The sequence below is a fragment of the Myodes glareolus genome, chromosome 17, assembly GCF_982192425.1.
Source record: "Myodes glareolus chromosome 17, mMyoGla1.1, whole genome shotgun sequence".
Taxonomy (NCBI): Eukaryota; Metazoa; Chordata; class Mammalia; order Rodentia; family Cricetidae; genus Myodes; species Myodes glareolus.
Genome location: NC_142042.1, coordinates 55475439 through 55494951, shown reverse-complemented (window position 1 = coordinate 55494951; position 19513 = coordinate 55475439). Strand labels below are relative to the sequence as shown.

Sequence of the window (19513 nt, the reverse complement as noted above, 5' to 3'; positions counted from 1 at the left end):
GAGACCAGAAAACTTTTTTTTAAGTGACTTTAAAATAATTACCAGTTCTCCTGCCTCTGGCAGCACCAAGCCACGGGACCAGGAAAGGAAAGCGAACTGGTCCTTTGTGTCCTGGGTTAGTGGGAAAGCATGTCTCTATGTCCCTAACTGGCAAGGACATGTGGGCATGGTGTTGCCAGGACTGGGATTCCAAGAGGACCTAGAAAGGGGTGTGTGAGTGTTTGTGTGTGTGTGTGTGTGTGTGTGTGTGTGTGCTCCCTCAATGTGACAGTGCAGCCAAGAAAAGGGGCTATGTGGTTGCCCTGGAACTGAGCAACACAATGTCTAAAAATTGCATTTTTGATGTCCTAACTTCTCCATGTTCTTATTGGCACCATTGCCCCCTCTTGTTTTCTTTCTCATCCTCCCACCTGCCCTCATGAGCTTCCTTCTCTTCTTTGGCCTTTGCCCCCCCATTTCACTGGCATACAGTATCTTTATTCTCCCCGCCCCACCACTTGCTGTCCCTCCACCACTGATACACTGTAACTCTGCATGGACAAATCCCTCAACAGTGTCATATCTGACTTATTTTATTATTATTCATTGCATGATTTATTTTTAGCCCGAAACAACTGCATCCTAAAAATGGAGTTCTTAATGAGACAGAGGCTGGGAGAGCTATGCAAGGTATCTAGGGCTTGGCCTCCCAGCCTCCTGCCTGGCTCTTTCTCTTTGCGCATGTGTGCGTTAAGCCTCCCCAGTCTGTCCTGAGCCCAAGACTACACAGCTGCAGGACGCAAGGAGGTGAGATCAGCCTCTTTGCTCCGTGCTGGGCTCAGCAAAACCTCCAAGTGCCTTCCATCCCATCTCCCATGATCTCGAGTCTCGGGAGCGAGAAACAAGACTTTTTCCCAATGAAGAGAACTCACCTGCTCCTGGTGGGGGTTTATCTGCTGTCCTTCAGCAGGGCAGAAGAGGGGTTGAACTTCCCGACGTACGATGGGAAGGACCGAGTGGTCAGTGTTTCTGAGAAGAGCTTCAAGCAGATGTTGAAGAGGTACGAGGTGCTGTGCCTCTATTACCACGAGCCGGTGTCGTCCGACAAGGTGGCGCAGAAGCAGTTCCAGCTGAAGGAGATAGTCCTGGAGGTGAGTGAGTGGGGCAGCGGCCACCTGTCTGAGTGAGCACGAGAGCCCGCGCGGCCTTTAACAGGGATGTGGGAACAAGGGCATGGAGACTACATCCAGAGGTCTCGTGTGGAGTAAGTAGTCTCACATAGATGAAGAGGTTTGTTTTGCGTTTTGTTTTGTTTTGTTCTGTTCTTTCTGCAGAAGTGGACAGACTCTTAAGGTGGAAGGGAGTGAGGGGCTGCACACTGACTCCCCTTTATCCAGGGAGCTGTGTGAGCATTGTTTAGGACAAAGAGCAGGGGCTCACCCACACAGGCTTGCAGAATCAGAGCAGGTCAGGAAGGTGGGAGGCCCCAGAGGCCACGCTCCGGGCAACTGAGCTAAAAGTTCTTTCTTCACATGTCCTGATGTATCAGGGGTTCGTGTCCCACCTGTCCATTTTCAAAACGCTCCAGCTATTGTTAGCCCTTGGCTTAAAGGAAACGGAGGGCTTTCTTGTGAATTCATTCAGTGCCAAGTCCCCATGCTTTTCTCCACACTCTGCCCTGGACCCTAGAGAAGCCAGGTCCTTTGACCTTGCCCGGAGGGAGAGCGGCTGGATCATTTCCCTCTCGTTTTCCCTGTCGACTTCAGAGTGTGGATGTGTGCCTTTCTGGACTGTGCATTCATCAACAGGCATTTTCTTTTCTTCTCTCAGAAAGTTCTTGTTGTGAGTTTGGGGCCCACGCTGAAGTCATTTCTTATTTTATCTGTATTCCGTGACCTACTGGTCACCTGGCACGGGGTGGGTGCCATTTCTAATCCTTTGCAATTGCCAGAGAAAGGCTCTCTGCCTCTCCTCCTGGACAGCTAAAGGGCACTGACACTTCAGGAATTCCCATGCTGCCGAGAGTCCTCCTTAGTCCCCACGGCCAGCCCCACACACAGCTACAGGAAGGGCGGCTTGAGAATTAATAAGGCAGCAGTTCCAGAATATTCAGGCTAATCAAATAATACGATTAACAAATTCACCACATAAAACCCAGAGAGACTGAAAGTCTCAGAAAAAAAAATGACTATACTAAAATCCAGCAAAGCCACATGAATATATCAAAATAACATCAAAAGACGGAGAAAGCATTGGAGAGTTGAAAGAGCCTCCCGATCAGCAAAGAGTGCTAGCGTTTAAACAAATCTCCACAGCCATCATGATCTTCCCAGACACCACCCACCCGGGGCCGAGGGTGGCGGCTTTGTCCCTCTGTAGAGTGGGGGAATGTCACAGGCTGGAAGAAGAACAGTCCCAGAGCGTACCTGCTGCTTAGCCCGTGAGATGGATGCATCACAACTGTCGTTCTCAGTTACAACAGCAAAGCCACACAGAGTCGATTCGGCAAGCTCACACCTGACTGGTTAAAGCCAGACTCAGAAGAACCCCTCCAGGGCCAGGGCACAGTGACAACCAGTTTTAAATGCCTGTCTTATTAAAGAGCACATTTGCACACGTTACTGCAAGTATGTCCCTTGTGTATACTTGGTTCTGGGGTTCCAAGAAAAAATCATAAGAAGGGACGGCCTTGGGGTCCCGTCTTTCCGGATGTCTTTCCTGTGAGGGTTCTGAGTAGCGGAGATTGATAAAGGGAAGCTGAGCACAGGCTCTAGCCTGATGTTTCTCAGGGAAAGCCAAAGGAAAGGGAAGATGGGAGTGGTTGCCAGTAGCTCGGGGTGTAAGTTCTAGCTTTGTCCCTACTGTGCATGTGAGTCAGGGCTGATAACTATATCTCGGAGCTTCAGTTTCTCATCTGTACATATGTGAAGATAAAGAAAACCCTTGGGGTGCGGGACAGTCAATAAGGACGATGGCTTATGGAACACTTGGGTGTGTGGGGATGGAGGGACTGCTGAAAGCGCTTTGTGTTAGCTGACTTAATCCTCAGTCACGGTGTGAAGTGAGTATGGGTTCTTGCTCCAGTCTGCACCCAGGAGGAGACCCTGAGTTGCCCACTGGCACGTTGCTCATTGGGGTGAGGCAGTCTGAGCTCCTACAGCCCCCATGGCATTCTCCTGGAATCAGGTGGGCATGAAGGATCCTGCTGGCTGCCCTGCGCAGGGTCCTGTCAAGCACCTTCCCAGAAGAGAGTTACCAGTCCCAGGCCAGGCCTGAGGGTCCCAGCTGAGTGACATCTGGGCTGAGAAGTGCTGAGCCCAGGAGGCAAGTCTCAGAAGTGGCAAGAGGCCAGGATACAGCTCCCGAGTCTCTCTATTAGAATGTGTGTTTGAGGTAGGCCCAGGCTCTCCTTTGCACTTGGCAATTCATGGGCCTTGTCTCCTGAGTGCTGGGGTCACAGATACGTGACATCTTTAGAGTACGTTTTTTCTCATAGGTTTCTTCTTGCCTCTGGTAAAGTTTAACTTAGAAGTTAGGCTCACGGAAAGATGACTACAACTAAGAAAAAAATAGTACAGTTCCATCAATGCTGTGAGTGTGCACTACCACACTTCACTGTTCACACCCACAGTGCAGCTCCAGCAATGCTGTGAGTGTGCACTACCACACTTCACTGTTCACACCCACAGTACAGCTCCAGCAATGCTGTGAGTGTGCACTACCACACTTCACTGTTCACACCCACAGTACAGCTCCAGCAATGCTGTGAGTGTGCACTACCACACTTCACTGTTCACACCCACAGTACAGCTCCAGCAATGCTGTGAGTGTGCACTACCATACTGCACTGTTCACACCCACAGTACAGTTCCAGCAATGCTGTGTGTGTGCACTACCACACTGCCCTTACACACCCATAGTACAGTTCCAGCAATGCTGTGTGTGTGCACTACCATACTGCCCTTACACACCCATAGTACAGTTCCAGCAATGCTGTGAATGTGCACTACCACACTGCCCTTACACATCCATAGTACAGTTCCAGCAATGCTGTGTGTGTACATTACCACACTACGCTGTGCACACCCCTTTCCTTGTTCCTTAATTGTTGAGAACTTGCAGCCTCTTTCTAGCCCATCCTGTGCCAGCATCAGCACTCTTGCCCTTTGAGGCCTCTGGTATATAAAGAAGTGTTACCTGACTCTAAGCACTGTACAGACCAAGACCCAGAGTTGCACTGACTTTCTGAGAAGGCATTAAAGTAGCTAATGGGCAGGGAGCATACATGACATGGGAACCCTAAAGGAAGAAAAGACTCTCGCTTCATGGGCAGGATGGAGCAGCGTAATATTTCATCCCAGTACTCAGAATGTCATACAGTTTAGACTGAAAATCATTGATTTCTGGTATTTGCCAATAGTATGGCTCTTTGCTAGCTTAGGGGAGACGATAGGAAAGGGGATTGCTGTGTAAGGCTTTCTGAGCATGCCCAGAAAGAGAGAAATACCCTGCTGCCTTTGTGTGGGTACATGGGAAGTATGACAGGGAAGATCTGGTCCGGGAAGTGAGTGAGAATTTCCAAGGCAAAACAAAAAGGGAGGGACAGGCAGAGAAGGTTTCTATTCCTCCTTGGGGAAGTGCCTCTGGAAGACAGTCCCTCAAAGGCATTAGCAGCAGCACCTGCCCCCTCCCCTCTGCAGAGTCTGAGCCTTGTGGAGAGAGTGAAGTTTTGATAGGAAGAGAGGCAATATGGTCATTAGATGGTTCATAGGAAAAGGGCAAGTAAAATGCAGCCACGGGGGCCTGAAACTTGAATTTTCCTTTCCATTCTGAGTGTAACTCCCCAGGGCTCCCTCGGGCCAGTGCACACCTGGTGCACAGTGATACATGGGTGTTCTATACATGTTTGTTGGGTGGATGAAATGCCAGAGCTTGAAAGAACCCCAGTAATCTTCTGGATTCTTCTGAACACTTCATTTCATAGATGTGGCTCTTACTGGGGTTGTTGGGGTCAGAGCCTTGGCCCTGAAAGCCGTAACAACCTATTCTCACAAGTCCAATAAAAGAGACAAGCAATAATGAAGAGAGGAAAGGGACATTTATTTATTCTGTCCACGTTGAAAAGAGTAATTCAGTGTGCCTGACGTCCATGTTCGGGGTCCTGACATGAGGTTTAGGTTTAAATAAAAGGCAAGAGGCAAGAGGTGTTTATAGCTGAGCAGTCCAGGTCAGGGTGCGGCCACACCTGTCATCACTGTCTGGGTTCCAGCCTGTCCTGCCTGTGGTTGTCAGAACTGTGGGAAATCTTCTCATGGGACGGAGGAGCATCCCCTGACTGACAGCAGACTTCAGTGTTTTCCCTTCGCCAGCCTGAGACCCCTGGGGACATCCCAGTTTCTTGGGGCTCATTGTTTCAACTGTCTGACAGCCAAAGGAAGGAGCCACAGGTTCTCTCGGAGCATCTTCTCTCCCGCGAGAATGGTTACATGTCCTTCATGGTAGGCTCACTTCCCCGCCAGGTCCCCTCATTAACCATGTAGCACAGTTTCTTTTGAAATTCAGATTACAAAAAGAAAGAATTAGATGAAGGATGTCATAAAAACCATCATGGCCAAGTGAGCACGGTTGGTATTCTGACATGTTCTCATTTTTTTTTCCCTGTGCCTAAACATGCATTTTCAGCCAGAGTCACAGATTTAGTTTCCTGCCTTATTCTATGCCACTGAACAGTTTCATGTTCATAAACATAATGTCAGCACCAGCTCAGTGTTTTGTGGCAAAGCAATACACATTTCAAAAAGTCATTTTCCTATTTTTTTAGAGCCTAACACAATTTTAAAAGTGTTTTTAAAAATTAATTTGTTGGGCTGGAGAGATGGCTCAACGGTTAAGAACATTGCCTGCTTTTCCAAAGGTCCTGAGTTCAATTCCCAGCAACCACATGGTGGCTCACAACCATCTGTAATGGGGTCTGGTGCCCTCTTTTGACCTGCAGGCATACACACAGATAGAATATTGTATACATAACAAATAAATAACTATTTTTTTAAAAAATTAATTTGTTTAGATTTTCAAAGTTTTAATGAACATTTTTTTTGGTTTCTTTTTTTTTTGAGATAGGGTCTCAGTTTATAGCTCTGAGTGCCCTAGAACTCTCTATGTAGACCAGGTTGGCCCCAAATTAGCAGTGATATGCCTATCTCTACCTCCTGAGTGCTGGAGTTGATGGTGTATGCTACCATGTCCAGTTTGAAAATTCATAATTGCATTGATTTTTTTATAAAATAAAATTATTTTCTGTTCACATATTTTTTCTTTCATAATGATTTATCTATGCCCTTCCCCCATTTTCCTATTGTGATGTCAACATAAATTGAGAGAATTGCAGCTTTGTGTGCTGTGTCCTGTGTGGTAGGGATGGGAGGTGGGGAGCAGCAATAGACCAACCCACAATTCAGTTGTTAAGTGGTGGGATAGCCCAGGGTTTTCACAGGCAATGGATGCTTTAGAACATGAAAGTGAACATTGTGGATCCCTGGATAGACATATCCATCCATATGGCCAATATTTATTGCTCTCAACAGATAGCTAGTGTGATAAAATGAATGAGGGGGTGGGCGGATGAGGAAGGACCAATGTTTCCTCATCATGAACAGTCAGGACTGGTCCATTTGTTTGGATGAACTGGGTCCCTTGGACTGGCAAGCAACCTAAGGTTTTGGCACAAAGACCTCATCATTTAAGTAGTCGAGCATTGGGTTGACCAGTTGCTCTGGTGGCTTCCCAACAGACCGTTTCTGGGGTCTAAGGTTTGGGCTGCTCTTCAACATCGCTTCTGAGAACACACTTGTGCTTACTGCTTAAGAAATCACCCTTTGAGAAATGCTCAACATCCTTAGCCATCAGAGAAATACAAATCAAAACAACTCTGAGATCCCATCTTACATCTGTAAGAACGGCCAAGATCAAAAACACTGATGACAACTTATGCTGGAGAGGATGTGGGACAAAGGGAACACTCCTCCATTGCTGGTGGGAATGCAAACTGGTAAAGCTCCTTTGGATATCAGTATGGAGATTTCTCAGAAAATTAGGAAACAACCTTCCTCAAGACCCAACAATACCACTTTTGGGTATATTTGGAATGCTCAATTGTACCACAAGGACATGTGCTCAACTATGTTCATAGCAGCATTGTTTGTCATAGCCAGAACCTGGAAACAGCCTAAATGGCCCTCAACCAAAGAATGAATAGGGAAAATGTGGTACATTTACACAAAGGAGTACTATAAAGCAGAACAAAATAATGACATCTTGAAATTTGTGGACAAATGGATGGATCTAAGAAACATCATATTGAGTGAGGTATCCCAGACCCAGAAAGACAAATATCATATGTACTCACTCATAAGTGATCTTTAGACATAAGGCAAAGAAAAAACAGCCTGCATATCACAATCCCAGAGAACCTAGACAACAATGAGGACCCTAAGAGAGACATACATGGATCTAAACTACATTGGAAGAAGAAAAAGACAAGATCTTCTGAGTAAATTGGGAGCCTGGACCATGGAAGAGGGCAGAAAAAGAGGGGAGAAGAAAGGAGGGGAGCGGAGAAAAATCTATAGCTCAATAAAAAATAATAAAAAAAAGACATCACCCTTTGAGAAACTGTGTTTGCCATTCCTGTAGTATCTTCTTGGCGTCTCTCATGACAGTAAAGGGGAATTAAATAATATACTATCTATAATTTTTAGAAATCGCCTATTTTAGAGCAAGAAAAACTATGGTGATGGCTGATTCCCCAATACTGCAACACAGGCTACTGCCTACTTTTGTTTTATGTGGCAATTCTAGCACAATTTCCCATGAGACCCTGTGGGGAAAGGGGAAGCTAGTTCTATGATCCATGGGCAAAACCAGAATGTGATGGATGTGGATCTCAGGCTTCTGCAGGTCTTTTTATTTATTTATTTATTCTTCTCTCATACAATGCATCCTGAACACAGTTTCCCCTCCCTCTTCTTCTGCTTCTCCCAGTTCCCACCACTACCTCTCATCTCCCCCAGACCCACTGCCCCTCCCAGGGATATCAACTGAACATGGTATAACAAGATGCGATAAGACTAGGCCCAAACCCTCATATCAAGGCTGAATGAGGCAACCCAGCAGGAGGAAAAGGGTCTCAAGAGCAGGCAAGAGAGTCAGAGACACTCTCACTCCCACTGTTAGGAGTCCCACAAAAACCCAAGTTAGATAACCATAACATATATGTAGAGGACCCAGTGGGGTTCCAAAGCTCTTAGATGCTTTAGGAGATGTCCTAGGTCATTTCTCAGTCTTCAGTATCCCTCACAGTTGAGCTCCCTCAAAGGAATGACTCTAAGTCCCCATTTGATCTGTATGTCAGTGGAAAGTCTCTAGCTCGGTGTCACTATAGCTTCTTTAGGCACTGCAATGCACCTAACATCATTGATAGGTCTCACAGGTTGTGGAGGTTTGAATCAAAACATTCCCCCAAACCTTGTGCAAGTCTCATATATTTGAATGCTTGGTTACAAGTTGGTGGAACTGTTTGGAAAGGATTTGGAAGTGTGACCTTTTTGGGGGGAGGTGTCATTGGGGGTGGGCTTTGAGGTTTCAATAACCCATGGTCATTCCAGTTGTCTCTATCTTTGTTCCATGGTTATTGCCACAGTACGCAAACTCTCAGCTATTGTTCCAGCACCTTGCCTGCCTGCTGCCGTGCTTCCCAACATCATGGTCATGGACTATGATCCTCTGGAGCCATGAGCCTCAAATTAAATGCTTTCTTTTGTTGTCTTGGTCATTTTGTCACAGTAGAAAAGTAGCCAAGACACAGTTATGTACTCTAAAAACATGGTCATTCTTATATGCCCATCCTTGCATGCAAATAAGGAAGCTTGGGAAAAGCAGACAGTTGGAAGCCAGAGGGCTTGAAGTCATGGGTTTTTACTCTTTACTTGATCCAGAGCAAGCCCCAAAGATTCACCTGCTTACACAACATCTGTAAGACCAGCCATTTAGCTTTGAACTCATTGAATTAAAAGAACCAAAAGCAAGCAAATGAGTATTCTGTGTATTATAAAAAACCTGCGCAGGTGTTGACGCCTGTTCTGCTATGCCAGTTGCAGAGAAAGGAATTCACTTCTGTGGAGTACAACTATTCTTGTCCAAAGGGGAGCCCTCAACTCTCTCCGGAATTTTCCAACACGTTAGCCTATTTCAGGAGTTCTTAGCTAACGCCTAAAGAACTTAAAAAATAGAAATGACCACATTTCATGTCCAAGATTCTGCTTCAATTAGGATTGGTCAAGGAGGACAGCAAGGCACTACCATTTTTTTACAAGTATTAATTTACTTGTGTGTGTATACACTATGGTATGTGAGAAGAAGCCAGAAGCCAGATTCTGGGCACTGCTTCTCTACTTGGTGGCAAATTCTTTTAAACATTATTTTCAAGTTTAAAGGTTTATTATCTTTATTCATCTGTGTGTGTGTGTGTGTGTGTGTGTGAGAGAGAGAGAGAGAGAGAGAGAGAGAGAGAGAGAGAGAGAGAGAGAGAATTGCATTTGGTTTTGAGTCACACAACATGGGTTCCGGGAAATGAACTTTGTGTCTGAAAGAGTAGCAAGTGCCCTTAAATGCTCAACCATCTCTCCATTTCCTTAGTATTTGTTTGCTTATTTGTTAATTTTCTTATTTATTGGTGGGACAGGGGTTGCATGTGACAGCGAACATGTGGAAGTCATAGGAAAACTTGTAGAAGATGGTGCTCTCCTTTTTCCCCACCAGGGATGGAGCTCAGGTCCCCAGGCTTGGTAGCTAGTGCTTTAACACTGTGCCATCTCCCCAGGCAGACCCCACAGTTTTGACCATGCTCATCCTTACATGTCCAGTTGCAAATGAGGTAGATAGTCCTCTGGGTGGTGCTATTGTGAAGGCACATTTCAGGACCACCTAAGCCTTGATACTAAACACATAGACCCAAGAGCATTGCATTGCCCAAGAGTTTGTTGGTAGCAGAAGCATTCAGAGCCCATCCTAGAATCAGAATGTACATTAAAATGGGATCCCCAGGTGATTGATAGGCATACTATGGTTCTCAAAGCACTGGGTGGTTTTATCGGACTGAAGAAATTATCCATATGGTCAAACATCATGTTGCATCTGCTTGACCTTTGCTTTCTGGACTCCTTTGAATGATGCTGGCTGACTAGTATACCTCTAATTTTATAGGTTAAGCTGGGTCTTGATGTTTAGTAATTCAAGACTGCTGTGGTACTCAGCCAGGTCTCCCAGCTGTCTCACGTTGACCCTCATACCTCACGGCTGGAAAGGTTTTCCTGAAAGAGAATAATATGAGCATCTAAGGAGTGTCTCCCCTTCTAAATGTTTTCCATTGAATTGGATTTCTGAGACCAAATCAGAGGGTTACCTACAAAGTACACTTAGAAAGGACTCAGGACTTAGCTGAGAAGAGAAGGCACACATCTGTTTGGCTGCTGTGCCTTGTTATTCCTTTCCCAAGAGATGCAACATCGAGGACAGTGAGGGCACTTGGATGCAGGGTATGCAGAGGCCATGATAGCCAATGGGAATCATGGTAAGGTGACTCAGAGATGACGGGAGAATGCTCTGCAGTGTGACACGAAGTTATTCTTTCATCTGTGCATCAAATAGTCATCTTACTTGCAAAGACAGATGGCATGGTCTCTGATGTCTGCCTCGTTCCTCTTCTGCAAATGATAAAAATCAATTTCCTTTAGATCTGTGTTGAAGTGTCACCGTCTTAGCCAACGCACTGTTGCTGTGAAGGGGCGAAGGGCTGCCAGAACCACAGCAGCTCATGCAGAACGGACTGAACTGAGGCTTGTTTACAGTCGTAGAGGTTCCGACCATTATTATCACAGCAGGGAGCCTGCCAGCGCGAAAGCAGGCATGATGATGGAGAAGGAGCTGACAGTTTTACGTCTGGATCTGCAGGCAGCAGGAACAGAGAACCCCTGGGCCAGGCTGGAGCATTTGAAACCTTAGAGCCCACCCCCAGTGACACACTTCCTCCTAATCTCTCTCAAGTAGTGCCACTTCTTGATGACCAAGCACTCAAATATATGAGCCTAAGGGGGTCATTCTTCTTCAAACCGTCACAGTCACCTTATCAAAGATGTCACCTGTCACCTTCCAGCAGATACACACACACACACACACACATACACACACACACACACACACACACACATATCCCTCCTTTTCCTTCACCCTTATTTTTCCATAGCACTTGGTAACATCTTGCATGTTGTGTGATACTTTCTATAAAATGTGAAATCTACAAAGTTCAGGAATATATTATGAGCCAGGCTCATTGCAGAAACCTTGCATATGATAGTTTATATAATTCTGATATTCCCACATTGCAGAGAAGTAAGTCAGAGAGTTAAGGAAAAATTGTCCAAATCACAAAGTTAGGAAATGACAGTTCAGCATGAAGCAGGATTTGAACCCATACCTATTCGGTTCAGATGGCATGCTCCTTCCATTATACAACTGAAGAACTGACCAGGAGAGTTTCTGGTTTGTAGGCAGTACCAAGTGATGAAAGCATGTGTCTTGATACTCGGGATTTTCACCCACACTTAGCAATGCTGAATTCTACAGCTGGGCTCTGTGTGGCTCCTAAGCGGTTATGGTATTTAAATGGGCCGAAGCTTAACACCTCGCTAGACTTCAATGAATAAGTGGCGATGAATGAATGGCCGGATAGGTGGAAAGAGAAAGAGAAAGGAAAGGAAAGGAAAGGATTTGTACACACATTGTCTATACTGGAAAAAACACTTTTGCTTGATTTCTTTTTAGAATTGCATAATTTGTTTGGTGAAGTGGAAGGCATGTGTGCCAGTAATGCAGAGGCCAGAGAGCAACTTTTTGAAGATGGTTTTTCCTTCCACCACGTGTGTCATGGGACTCAAACTCAGGTCATTAAACAAGTTTGGTGGCAAGGATCTTTGCAGCCTGAGGCTTCTCTCCAGTTTGTTTGTTTTGCTTTTCAAGTACAGGAGGATAGAAAAGAGGTTGAATTTGTGTGATCCTTGAATCTGTGTGTTCTCCTTTGCTGAAATATGGGTAAAACATGCTTTTGTTTGTTTGTTTTCCCAAACCATGGGATTCTCAGTCCCACGTATATCTGTGCACGTGGACAGAAAGCCCCAAGCTTTTTCAGGCCGACTCTGCATTCCGAGCCCATTTAGCACTGGCACAGGTCCCAGGGGCTGCTCTTCCAAACCCCAAGGCAGAATGAAGCTGCCGGAGTCGAGTGAATCTGCAGATGGGATGATGTGGGAATACTGGGCAGAGAACAGCAGCACACGCAGGACTTGGGGATGTTTTCCAAGTGCTCCCCACCCTAGAGGGCCCTCTTCAGTCTCACACCTGCTCCACTCTGAGAAAAACCAGATGATGTCAGGCTTATTTTGGTTTGGATTTGAGAGTCCTCACACAGGGCCCACGCTGTTCCAGGAGAAGCACCCACCCCCACTCCCAGCTCGTGTGACGCTCTGGTGCCCTGAAACTGGAGAATGGGACTTTGCTGGGCACTTTTATACAGTGCTGGTGATCTGGGATGAGTAAAGCAACAAGAAGCTAGTGGGGGAGGATGGGTTCAGTTGACTGTAGTTAAGCCTTCCCTGTACAGAATTAATGAAGACGTGAAGATTTCACAAATGGAGGGGCTGGCAAGATGACCCAATGGGTAAGGGCGCTTATTGCGTAAGCCGAATAATCTGAGTTTGATCCCTGGAGCCCTCTGTGTGGCACACGAACCACACAGCACATGTGCCCCCACACATTGAGCACGTACAATAACGAAAATAGTCCTACCCTGTACATCAGAACCACAGTTCATCTCGAAGCTTCTCCGTTCAGGAACACCGTCTTGTATCATCGGCACCGGCACCCATTTTTAAATGCGCTACCATGAAAGCCAGCACCATAGAAATACAGTAAGGACGCTTACACGACAAAGCAGTAAAAGAAAGAGGACGTGGAATCTGCTGGAGAAACTGGGAGGCTTTTTATTCCCATCGCCAGCCCGGCTCTCTGGTAACTTGGGCTTTGAAGGTTGGGGCGGGGCGTGTCGTGTGAGCGTCGGTCTCCGTCCACACCTAATGTGACTTGTTCGCCCTAGAAAGCCAGTTCATCCCACAGCGTCAGCCTGTTTGAAGATGTCTCAGAAGTTTCTGCGGAGTCTAAACTGGGTGCAGCAGGCCAGAATTATCCACCCAAGCTGTTTCTGCTTGGACAGCCTCTCAGGAAGAGATCCAGCATGCCATCTTGCTATGCTGTGGGCTGCCAAGGCAATGGAGTGTTCAGGGTGCCTGGTTCCAGGAGCTCCCTCCTGCTGCTGGGTACCCAAGCCAAGCACCCTCTCCTCCCCATCATCTGCTGTGTGCTGGGCTGGCCCTCATCTGACTCTGTCTCACCCCTTCCCAACAAGCATCCTAGCTCAGGATATCAAGCTATTAGCTGACCACACACCCCCAATTTACCTATGAAGCACATGAGTTTGAGTCTGTGTGCTAACCGTGTGGCTGCAGGCAGGGTGGGATTTTCCAAGGCCGAATGCTTGTTTTGTAAAATATTCCAACGGCCACAATATGTACTTTCTTCCCAGACAATCTTATAATTGTAAAACAGACACAAGACACATGTAAAGTGACCCACACATATTTGGTGCACAGTTAAAGACTGCTTTTGAACTCACTGCTATATGACATCCCATAAAACATCCTTGTCGCCACACCAGCTAGTTTTCCATAGCCTCTGCTGTCATTAGTAGATGTGATCAGAATATTTCTTGTCAGAATTTGTTGTTGTTTTGTTTTGAGGGACCTTGCACTTATGATGCAGCTCCATTCGCCCCAGCCCCCTGAGTTCCCAGATCTAGCCCGGCTCAGTTATTTCATAAAGTTCAGCCAAGGAGGAACAGGGTTCTGCTTTTTAGTGTGCACCGTAGGACAGAGAAGTCCAAGTCCTTTGTTCACATCCGGGAGGTCTCTCCATGGACAGGGCACCCCCTCCTCCCTCTTCTAATGAAGGATGATACTAACCAAGAGAAAGTGAATGTAGAGGGGAGCCTTCTCTTTCTGACCCCCAAAAGGTCGTGGCACCGTGTGTGAGGTTCTTCTCAGTGTGTGTGTTGGGGGTGGGGGGCTTCAGGGAGTCTCCTTCCAGATTGCATCTCCACAAGCCCTTGAGAACAGAACTCTGCTAAGAACATTAGGAAAGGGCATGGCCTAGCCCCATGTTATTAAATAATTAATTAATCAGTTTATTTATTTATATGGTGCTGGTGTTCTATCACTGTGCTTCCAGACTCAAATATTGCTTTAGGATTAATTTTGTTGTTAGCTCTCTCTCTCTCTCTCTCTCTCTCTCTCTCTCTCTCTCTCTCTCTCTCTCTCTCTGTGTGTGTGTGTGTGTGTGTGTGTGTGTGTGTGTGTGTGTGTGTGTTACTGGGAATTAAATCCATTTGTTTTTTATTCCATGAAATGCTCTTGCTAGTGTAAGATGGATAAGCGAAAGTCCTGACCTCCAGGGACAGGCTCCCTCATTCTGTCACCCTGGATATCACCCAAAGCTGTGCAGTGAGAGATGGTGCTCACGTGTCAGAAGCTGTGTGGGGCAAAGGCTCTCACTCTATTTGGGCTTAGGGCTAACGGCATGGGATCTGAGCAGACCCAGACCTGCTGAGTGAGAAGCTCTGGGTGGACTTGCAGGGCTGTGTTAGCTCCAGTTTCCCCTGTAGGAGATGCTGATGTATGCTTGTGGTCAGGACAAGGTTTAGAATAGGGTTTGCCCCTCAATGGCTTTTACAGGAAATACAGCTTCACTAAGTGTTTGCACATAGGTCGTGCTGGTAACAATTGGCTCTCGCTTCTTTTTTGAATAAAAACTTGACGATGAAGGAAGCTATAACTTGCTCAGCTCACAGCCGGCCATCAGCAGAACCATGGCGTGGGCTCAGGTCCCTCTGGTTCCCTCTACAGAACTAGGTTGCAGTGGAGGAGCACTCCGATTCTGGAGCAGTGTCAGGTTAGACTCTCAGTGGGGTTGCTTAAAACCTGTGGTTGCAGACAAGTTGGTTAGCTTCTTGTTTCTGTGTCATCTCATCTACAGAGCTCTTCCTTGGGAGTCCCTCATGAAGATTCCAAAAGAAAATTCACACGAGGCAGTTAGTGCTGTGGTTGGCATAGTGAATACCCACTCAGTACCATCTTTTTAACATTTTAATCTAATTAATTGTGTGTGTGTGTGTGTGTGTGTGTGTGTGTGTGTGTGTGTGTGTTCATGCCATGGTATGTATGGAGGTCAGAGGACAACTTTGTGAAGTCGGTTGTTCCCTTCTACCAAGTGGGTACTGGATACCAAATCCAGGTTGTCAAGTTCAGCGGCAAGGGCCTTTCCCACTGAGCCATTACACCGTTTCCCTAATTGGTGCTTTATTGCGGTTGTTTTATAGACTTTCAGCCTGAAGAGATGCAGTGAACACACAGCATCAGCCTTTGGGTCCCTGCTTTGGTACTGGGTGGGGTGATAGGTCTCCAAAGTGCCAAGAAAATAAGAAGCATCCCTCCCCCTCAGCACTTTCAAGGGCTACCCACCGCTGGCCTCAAAAGGCTTCAGTAAATACTTGATTCTCATAAATAGCTGTCTTCGTCCTCAGCAGCCTCCTTGGTGGGCATAATGTGTGCCAACTGCCAGGCTAAACATAGCCCAGGACTTGTTTGAGAGTGGCCAAAAGCGACAGGAGATACCAGAGATAAACGCGGGCTCTCGGGTTTCAGGGGACACAGTTTTGAGTAGTTTGACATGTTGCCAGATGGCATCAGGGAGGGGCAGGGAGAGCAGAGCTCTCTGGCTCCTGGATCTCTTGGAAAGAACAGCAATGCAGCCAGGGTACTGTTAGTGACTGGCCTAAGGGACAGCGTCTTTGAGTAGAGATCTGCAGAATTCTCCTCAGGCTTCTTTTTGATGTTTGCAGATTCTTGAACTTGTAGAAGCCGCCTCTTTCAAGTGGCCTTCTCCAGAGTTCTTACCCCTCACATCTTTCCCATCTTGCCTCCACCCAGGAAGGAAATTCCAGCCTCTCCTCCTGTGTTAGAGCTGATAAATTCTATACAGGGGCTTGGGAGGCACACACAGGCCTAAACAGGGACTTGGGAGGCACACACAGATCTATGCAGGGACTTGGGAGGCACACACAGATCTACATAGGGACTTGGGAGGCACACACAGACCCATACAGGAACTTGGGAGGCACACACAGACCTATGCAGGGACTTGGGAGGCACACACAGACCAATGCAGAGACCTGGGAGGCACACACAGACCTATCAGATGCCCTGACCTCTGAGGCCCAGGGCAATAGTCAGGCAGCGGGGGGACTTGTCCCTCTCACACCCTTGTGCACTGACTTCCTTTCATGGACAAACTTCTGGAACAAGCAAGCCACACCTGCTCCAGCCTGTCCTTGCCACCCACTCGACTGTCCAGTTCCCTGCATTGGCGCCTGTCCCGGCTTTTCTTCACAAGGTCATCCATGACTTACCAGTTCAGAAAGGAGACTAGCTGGGGGTCCTGCCCCTCCTGGACTCCCCAGGGCACCAGGTCTTAGTGACTCTGCAGTCAGGGCACCATAGTGATCCTTTCATGGCTTTCAGCTTCTGAGAAGCTCCTCCTTGCACAGAATGGGTGCTTCTTTAGGCACCTGTCTTCACACATCTGCTTCACACGCCTCTCACACGGCCAGCTCTGGCCTGAGACTTTGTCATGCCCCAGGCCTCCAGACGACCCAGCCTTTCACACACTCAGCTCCTCTGGGAAGCTTGAGTGTTTTCTGTGACCATGAATTCACTGCAACTCTATCAGTTCTGCGAATCTAACCCCAGTTCTGGAATATTCGCCTGACGTTACCATCTGTCCTTTGTTCTGGTTTTTGGCTGGAGACCCTAAGACACCTGTGGCCCCTCTCCTTATTCTCTCTCCTTATTTCTCTCTCAAAAGCCAAGGAAGAAGGCCTGGGCCTCGCTGGTACTCATACTGTCTCTCTACTCATACTAGCCACCATGTAAGGCTCTTGCTTCTTCATGGTCCCAACCTCTGTCTGAGATCAGAATCATCCCTCCATCTGACCTCACGCCTGCCTGCCACCTGGATGCCTTTCCTTCCTCTGCCTGGTCCGGGTTCTTGGGTCTACCCTCTCTGAACTCAGATCAGTCTCTTTGTTCTACTCAACTCCAAATTATAACTTCCAACCCCAGAGTTCAAACCTTCACTCTTTTTCTTATACATCTTAGACACAGGACACTTCTTAGCTCCTCTAAATACTACTTGCTCCACTAAGCTAGCTTGTTCTGGTCCAACCCTTGACAAGTTCACCTTCAAACCTACGCTGACACTGTTTATTCCCTGTAGATGTGTTCACTCCTTCTGCCCGTCCACTGTCCCACTGGCCTCTGCTCTCACAAGCAGTCTCCCTTTTAATTGGTTCATTTACTTGAGGCACTAATTTGGGAGCCAGTTCAGCCACCCTCCTGGGTGCTGGAGATAGCATGGGAGAAAGGCAGACATAGACACAGAGCCTGCTGCCTGAACACTGACAGTAGAGAGGTGATTATCACAACCACCATATCCAAACAAAGGGAAAGTTGCAGAGGGAAATCTCAGGATTTCCGGGTAAGCACCGAGTTGGGAGCAGGGGTCAGGGGTCACCGTCTAGAGAACTAGCATGTCCAGGTACACTGCAAAGACAGCAGAATTGGTGGAGAACGGTGAAGGGTGCCTTCTAGATGGACCGAAGAACATATCTAGAAGGTTCCATTAAGCTGAAGAGGCAGAGGGCCCACCATGCAGGGCTGTGTGGTTATGCAGGGATGTTTGGACACGCCCAAAGTTCATGGAGACTAAACCCACAGCACTCACCATGGCCTGCCAGGCTCTTTATGGTTTGCCTCCCACTCCTGCCCACAAGCTCTCTCTCATGAGACTCCATAGCCTTTAAATCTGCCCTGCTCTTTTGGCTGCCTCCCTCATTAGCTCATCCTTAGCTAACGATCGTAACTTCTCTTTCCATTCTGATACCCTGGGCTTTGATACTTGAGGATCAGCACACAATCCAGAGCCATATTCAACTATCATACTTTTTGTTTTTATTTTTGTTTTGTTTTTCAAGACAGAGTTTCTCTGTTTTGCTTTGGATCCTGTCCTGGAACTAGCTTTTGTAGACCAAGCTGGCCTTGAACTCACAGAGATCTGCCTGCCTCTGCCTCCTGAGTGCTTGGATTAAACGCATGTGCCATCACCACCCGGCATCTGGCTATCATACTATTAAGGAGGAAATCTACACTCATTAAACATCTACTTTATGTGAAGACCCATGCCAAACACTTCATAGTTGTTATTTCTGTTGACCTTCAAAAGTTCAAAAGAGTCTCCTGGTATAGATATTGGTATAGATAGTATTATGTGCACTGAAGTTACAGCACAGACTAGTGACAAAGTAGGCAATCCAGGAATTGACACTAAGTCCCATGCTCTTCGTCACCGGGGTCTAAGAAGTATAGAACACTTACTCATTTAAAGGTGGTATGCACACGGACCCGATCATTCCAACAGCAACAGTAGTATAAATACAATTTAACAACAGGAGAAAGACGCACCAAAAACATGCACTTGTCAACTGTTGAATTATTATATTGTTTATTTATCATGTTACCTATGATATTATTTATATAGAATTTTGTTAGAAGTTCTTTTTGGGTAAAAAAAAAAAAATCAGCAATGGCCAAACCAAATCCTAATGATTCTGAGAGAGTGAGCAATGTTTCCATTCCAGGAGCTGCATATAACCAGCCAACAGGTGGGGCTAGTTTCTAGGATGACCTCTCAGGCAAAGCAGTGAAAAAAACCCACCAAACTCAAGCCAGTCAGGAATGGCTGCAAGCTAGCAGGAGAAAATCGTAGTCACGTACAAAAGAGTATTCCGATTTTCTGGGCATTTAAGAAACGTGGAGGCAACTGTTTCTCTCACCTGGGACTCACAGTATTGGGTGATAATTGCATCTTGCCTCTCTGGCTAACAAGCTCCTTGAACTTGTGAGGTACTCGGACCAATCCCTCTGTGTACCCACTGTCTCCAAGGAACTGCACAGATTACAGGAGACACTTGACATGGCCACAGTGAGGAAAGAGTCACAGTACAGCAGAGATGTAAACCCAGATTACAGAAGGTGCCGGAGCTCACTCCTGGGGATGGGCCCCCAGCTTTCTAGAAAGGACAACTGAGTGAAAGATGAGCCTGGGCCTGCTCTGGGCATCCAAGCTTTGCTAAAGTTTAGAGACCTGAAGCAGAGAGGATGAGTGAGGTGGGGTTTAGGTTGTAGGAGTGGGGAGATAGAGGAAACAAGCCACATGCAAGAGGCAGCCGTCACCAGTTTGTCTACTCCAGCCTCCCCAG

General features: G+C 46.9%; 1 protein-coding gene across 1 annotated transcript in view; it reads left to right on the top strand.

Moving 5' to 3' along the window:
• The first annotated feature begins 709 nt into the window (after positions 1 to 709).
• Positions 710 to 19513, top strand: part of Casq2 (calsequestrin 2) — a 67734-nt gene continuing 48930 nt past the window's right edge. Inside the window, exon 1 of the mRNA XM_087897696.1 lies at positions 710 to 1130. Coding sequence (XP_087753822.1) covers positions 855 to 1130 — 276 coding nt within the window. The 5' untranslated portion in view covers positions 710 to 854. The remainder of the gene's footprint in view (positions 1131 to 19513) is intronic.